The sequence below is a fragment of the Euphorbia lathyris genome, chromosome 3 (assembly GCF_963576675.1).
Source record: "Euphorbia lathyris chromosome 3, ddEupLath1.1, whole genome shotgun sequence".
Taxonomy (NCBI): Eukaryota; Viridiplantae; Streptophyta; class Magnoliopsida; order Malpighiales; family Euphorbiaceae; genus Euphorbia; species Euphorbia lathyris.
In genome coordinates, this window is record NC_088912.1 from 4,561,460 (window position 1) to 4,567,696 (window position 6,237).

The 6,237-nt window shown below is 29.8% G+C and overlaps 1 protein-coding gene across 1 annotated transcript; it reads left to right on the top strand.

The window, feature by feature from the left end:
- The first annotated feature begins 2,794 nt into the window (after positions 1–2,794).
- LOC136223753 (ribosome-inactivating protein cucurmosin-like) lies at positions 2,795–4,630 on the top strand. The gene is made up of 2 exons (XM_066011904.1): positions 2,795–2,928; positions 3,607–4,630. The coding sequence occupies exon 2, from the start codon at positions 3,633–3,635 to the stop codon at positions 4,482–4,484; it is 852 nt and encodes a 283-aa protein (XP_065867976.1). The 5' UTR covers positions 2,795–2,928; positions 3,607–3,632; the 3' UTR covers positions 4,485–4,630.
- Positions 4,631–6,237: the final 1,607 nt, after the last annotated feature.

The following is a 6,237-nucleotide window of genomic DNA, read 5'->3' on the forward strand; positions in this document are numbered from 1 at the left end:
GCAACCATAGAGTATAGAATTTCCATAAGAATTCTACTGATAAAATTGTTATACCCCATTTCCAGAAAACAATTGAAACTGCATATTAAATACTTGCAAGTAGTTGAAATTGAAAACAATTGAAACTGCATATTAAATACTTGCTAATAGTTGAAATTATAAAACTAGAGGATTAGTACGTCCTAACGGATATAAGTAAAGGATGTAGGGAGAACAAGGACTTGGACACCAATTCTGGAACGCAGAATATGTAATCGGATAAGTATATATTAGGCTAAATAATTTATTAGTTTCCTCCTTTATACCTAACACACTGTTTAACCCTCTATTTTGAAAAATAAATTATAATATTTCTATCTTTTATTAATATTAAGATTTTAGTTCTATATATATATTTTTTTAAATTTTTAACCGTTCTAAAAAAACTAAACAAAAAGAACAATGGTTAATATTAACAATATCATAAACACCTTATATTATGTTTTTGAAAACAAAAAAATATAAAATATATTAGGAACTGATAAGTTATTTACCCTATATATTATTAAGAGTAAAACACCAAATTGGGAAGCTTTGAGAATGATAATGATGTCTTACAGGAGGCTATATGCACAAGAGTAGCATAGTAATTTTTTGTGTATTATTTTACGTTATTAAATTAAACCCATATACTTTAAGAGGACAATTTTTTTTTGTAAGGGTCACACATGGTTAGTTTATCTAGACCATTCCATTTGGCTTTTCCACAGGAAAATCCGGGTGTCTTTATTGGATGCCCTGAAATGTCCGTTTTACTCTTTGTTTTCATTAAATTTACATTTTAAGTATTGAATTTATTTATTGCTTGCAATTAAAATATGAATAAAAATCAATAAAAAATGGTTTAAATCACTAAAAAATGTCTTAATAGATTTTTAGTTCCTAGGGATGACAACTGGCAGAGTATGTGTGGATAGTATCAATTTCAAACACTTATCCGTTTATTTTTATCTACCCATATATGTCTCATTATTCTAACGAGTATACATTTTGCATCCCATGTTCGTTCAATTTAATTTGTTAAGAATAAAAGAATATAAAACAAAAAAATTACAAATTTAATAAAGTATAAATGTAATAAATAATCCATATAAAATTGAACATATTGAACCTTAATTAATAAGAATAAAGGAGTTTGGTGGTATCACACAATTGTTGAAGAACAAAATGTTGAGTTTCAAATCACACATCTTATATAGAAAAAAACAATAATAATTTATTAATATACAAAAGAGTTATAACGGGTAACGCGTATCGGGAACCTAGGGACATTCTCATACCCGTCCCATTATCCTAACGGGTAACAGTTATGATCTCATACCTGCCTCATATCCTTTCATACAATGTATGGGTAGTTCTATTACGGTCAGGTAGTACCGGGTACCCATGGGTAAAATAACAGTTGTCATCCCTACTAGTTCGCTATACTTGTAGAAAAAACTTTATGTTCCCATATACTTTTAAAATATCTTATTTACATTTGGCATTTGTTTGAAGTGATCTATTAATTCATTGAAATCCACGTGGCATAGTAAATAAAAATTATGAAAAAGTAAAATGTGTACACTTTAAAAAAACTGAGAATGAGAAATAGATTACTTTAATGTACAGTACATTCTTAGTTACTAATTAAGATATATGAAATTTTCGAAAAAGAAATGAATGCTTAGTTGTTTTCTATTCCTTTGTCTGAGGACGTTGGGAGTATTGGCCAAGGTTGGAGCTCCTTTTTGTTAATAAGATTTTAGCACTTTTGCTTTTTAAAATTGATAAAAGCCATAAGGTGAAAAATACGCCTAACATTTACAACTAGGAGCAATTTTACCCATAATCTCTAAAATAGTGCAATTTTACCGTTAAAGTTAACAGTGAAAAGTAATTTTACTCCTAACCGTAAGTTGGGTCAATTGAAAAAATTATTCATCAAATTGTGTTTTCTGTCATGAATCTTGTCATCTATACTTGACATGTGCATCATTTTATTACTAATTAGTACAGATCACAAATATATGACTAAACGTGATTTTTTTTAGAAAAAACTTAAAAATATATTATATTTTTTAGGAGTTAGACAAAAAAAAATCAAATATTTCGCAAAATTAGTGCAGAATAATGAACAAAATATTTGTGTTTAATAATAATATTTGAAATTGAGCCAACTTGTTAAGGTTATGGTAAAATTGCTCTTGGCACCCAATGATAGGGGTAAAATTGCATCATTTTAGACGTTAATGGTAAAATTGATACTGCCTCTCAAAGTTATAAGTATTTTTGCACCTTATTCCTTTATAAAACAACATTTGAAGTTCGCCCCAAAATCCATTTGGCAACCAGAAGATTAAGGATTTCCCATTATTGGATTTACATTCCAAGTAAAAAGTAAAACTAAAATTAACATAACCAGAAATGTATTAAATAGACAACACATTATTTTTTTACATACCCACTTAGAATAATTTGGTGATTGCATGTGTAAATTGTAAAATGAAGGTAAAATCTGGACACAGAAATTTATGAAGTCTCCACCGCCTGTTAGGTTCCCTTATAAGTCCATAGAAGTGTCATACCTCCTCATTGACATCATCCACAGCAGCAATAATGTTTAGTAGTCATTGAAGATATCGAAGCCATTTTGCTGTCCTAAGAGAGAGAGAGGAGAGAGAAAGAGATCATTGGTGGTCTTGAAGACATTATAGATTGGGGCAAAAAAACAACTCCTCCATTATCAATCTAATGGGCATCAAATGTAAAAAAATATTATACCAGAACAGAAACTAAATAATAAAAAGTCAAAAATACCCTCCTATCCATTTCTAATGATCTATAAAAGGAACACAAGTGATACTTGAAAATCACATCTCATTCTTGAACTAAACTATTGCAATCTCTGTAAGTAAATTTAAATCTTTCTCAAGAAGTTTATTTTAAATAATTTCTTTTTGAGCTTGCTTTGTATGGTTTTAAAAGAAAATATAAACACATATATTTACATGTTTATATAAATTCTGTAATGTGGTGACTAATTTTATATTCTTTGTTATTATTTAAACATGACATATCATTTAAGTTTCATGGACTTTTATTTACCCAATAATTTGTTCCTTAAAAAAACATATGCATGGCATTTTCTCATATATTAAATCTATTATGTAGCCAACTTAAGGAGAAAAAAAGTTATATATATAATTATCCATAAAAATGATATATATAATTATGGATAAAAAAAAGTTTACTGCTAAATGTAAAATTTTTGTTTGTAATTTTGAGTATATTCAGAATTTGAGACAGATTCAGACTACTGAATACTTAGTCCAAAAAAAAAAAACCATTAATATATTATGTATTTTGTAGTACATGAGAAGTTTCAATTGATCAGATTAACTGCACCTTGTGATTATGTAATTTTGTGATTATGTAATTTTGATTATATTCAGAATTTGAGACATGTGTATTTTGTAGTACATGAACTTAACTGCACCTTTGGCTGTTTGTCTGAAAACTTCATTAACTATACAATTATATAAAATCAAAAAGCAAATTAGTTTAAACTATGCCAAATTTTGACAGGTGAAATTTGGAATCCTATAAAAATAATGGAAGGAAATATGAATGTATGGATGGTAGCAATGGCAGCATGGTTGTGTTGGAGTAGTGTCGCAATTGAATCAACCAGAATTTGCTCTGATCATCAGACCACACCGGACAATCAATATCCGAACCATCTCACATTTTTCGTGGATGATCCCACTGCTGAAACCTACTCAAAATTCTTGAAAAATCTTCGAGTAAAGTTGACATGTGAAACACTTGATCAGCATCAGTTACCAGTTCTATGTACTAAAGCCCAAGCACAAGGACAGCTTTATGCCACCGTTGTTCTAACCTACAACGGTGTTCCTCTCACTCTTGCATTAGATGTTGTCAATTTGAATCTTGTGGCTTATAAATCCGGAACCAAATCCTATTTCTTTGCTAATACCGAGGATTTGCAGGACCAACTTTTCCAAGAAACAGAACAAGTTGTAATGAAGTACTCGAATTCTTACAAATCTTTAGACAGTCGAGAGGCTGTGAACTTGGGAATGTCTGCGCTACGGACTGCAGTCGTAGCTTTAAGTAACTATGACGAATCCAAGATTAAAACGAGCCTTATAACTGTAATTGGAATGGTGTCAGAGGCGGCCAGACTCAAGGTTATTGAGAATGCTGTGACTAGTGCTTTTACTACCGATGTTAAGCCAAGTAGCAAGATAATTAGCTACGAGGATAAGTGGGAAGAACTGTCGAAGAATATACAACGAGCTACTCGGGGAAAGTTTCCGTCGGCAGTTACATTGAAGGATGAGCATGATGTTAGTATCAGGGTGACCAGTGTTGGACAAGTTCAAGGAAACATGGGAATCTTGAAGCATTATAATGTAATTGAAGGATATGCAGTCGCTTAATTAAGGAATCTTAATAAAATATACAGCTTAACTAAATAAAGGACAATATCAATTTGATGTATAATTTTGATGTCTAAATCTGTTTTCTTGGTATTTGTAATGTCTGTTTTCATATGAGAAATAAAATTATTATCATGTTTACAGTTTTTTGCATTGTATCAACCATTCTATCTCATTGTTCTTTTAATTTATATATAATCGTTTTAGGAATTTTTTTTTAGTACAGTTTCAGGAATTAAATTAACTAAATAAAAATATACATTTTTATTAAAAAAATAAATTAATTAGAAATTTAAATCTCAAACATTTAAATTAACTAAATAAAAAAATATAAATTTTGTTTCAACAAAGTCATTAAACATTTTTTTTATTTCTATAAAGCAATTCCTGCCAATTGAGATAGAAAAAATTAGTGAAATAGTGACCTCATATTCAAATTAAAAACAAATAACTTTTACATATAAAATTATAGTCACATGATATCATAACAATAAAAAAAAATTACACGTTTCTTTTTATCAGAAAATTAGATGTTATATATATATTTTGAAATAGTTACGATGTTTTATATATTTGTTCCTTATTTATCGCATCTTTTAAATAAAAAGTCATGAACATGTCCTAATTATAATAATATATTCCAACATATATTTAGAGAATAACAAACATTTTATTTTATTTTTTTTTATTTAAAGCTGGCAGCTGACAAGGATGAGCGAGGTCGGCACCCCCTAAAGAACATCCAAAGACAGGGCCAATATTATTGAAAGAAAATAAAAAAAAATAGAAGCGTACAAAGTTAAGAGAATCGGTAAATATGCCGACCCCCTAAGTTACAAAAGAATACTGAAGAGCAGAAAGAAGGAAGCTCGTTCCACCAAGTGAGAGCAGTAATAGTTCTACCATAATTGGCTAACAAGTCGGCGACTTGATTGCCTTCCCTAAATATATGAGAGACGACCAAGTTGAGCGAGCTTCATGCTTTGTATGAACACTTTATAACTACTTAAATAAACTTAGGGTTACTTTGTTTATAAAAGATTCTTGCCTTTATATATAGTTATATTTTAATGCTATTGTTTGCACCATAAATAATTTTTGGCTTTTAATTATTTTTAATATATTAATTAGCCTAATTACGTCTAAATAGATTTTCCAATAGGGAATACCGGGGGAAATCTATTTTCTAGGATGAACCTTAGAGGGAACCTAAGGTAAATCAAAGGGACATCAGAAGGCCAGTTAATATTTTAACGTGTATTTTTGAGCCAATTAGAATGCAGGAAAGTGAGAAAGCGCCATTAATCAATTTCATCGTGGAAGTCAAAATGGAGCGGTTACTCAATATGGTGGAGAACGTGGATTAGTGGAAAGAAGCAGGAAGTTACCTCCAACATCTATAAAAGGAAGAAATCACGATGAACAAAGCCCGATCAATCAACTCAACAACAAGTACCCAAAACTCTAGCAAATTCACCTTAGACTTCAGCATTTTTTTATTTCTCAGTTTGTTCTCTTAGTTTCAATTTCCAGATCTAAAGTTCAACACATCATTTCCTTTCAATTTTATTTTATTTATTGTTTCAATCATTTTCTGTAAGGTCGATATCGTTTTGATAATTGAACCCTTTAGGAATTTTCGATCTCTTTAATTCTTACAATTGTTTGATATTTAGAAGTTAGAAAAGCGCACCCAATTTCACTCCATAGTACGAGAATACTATAATTCTCTGGAACGCCCGCAATTTCCCAC

Coding starts and splice junctions, on each gene's coding strand:
- LOC136223753 (XM_066011904.1), top strand. CDS start 3,633: ATGGAAGGAAATATGAATGTATGGATGGTAGCAATGGCAGCATGGTTG.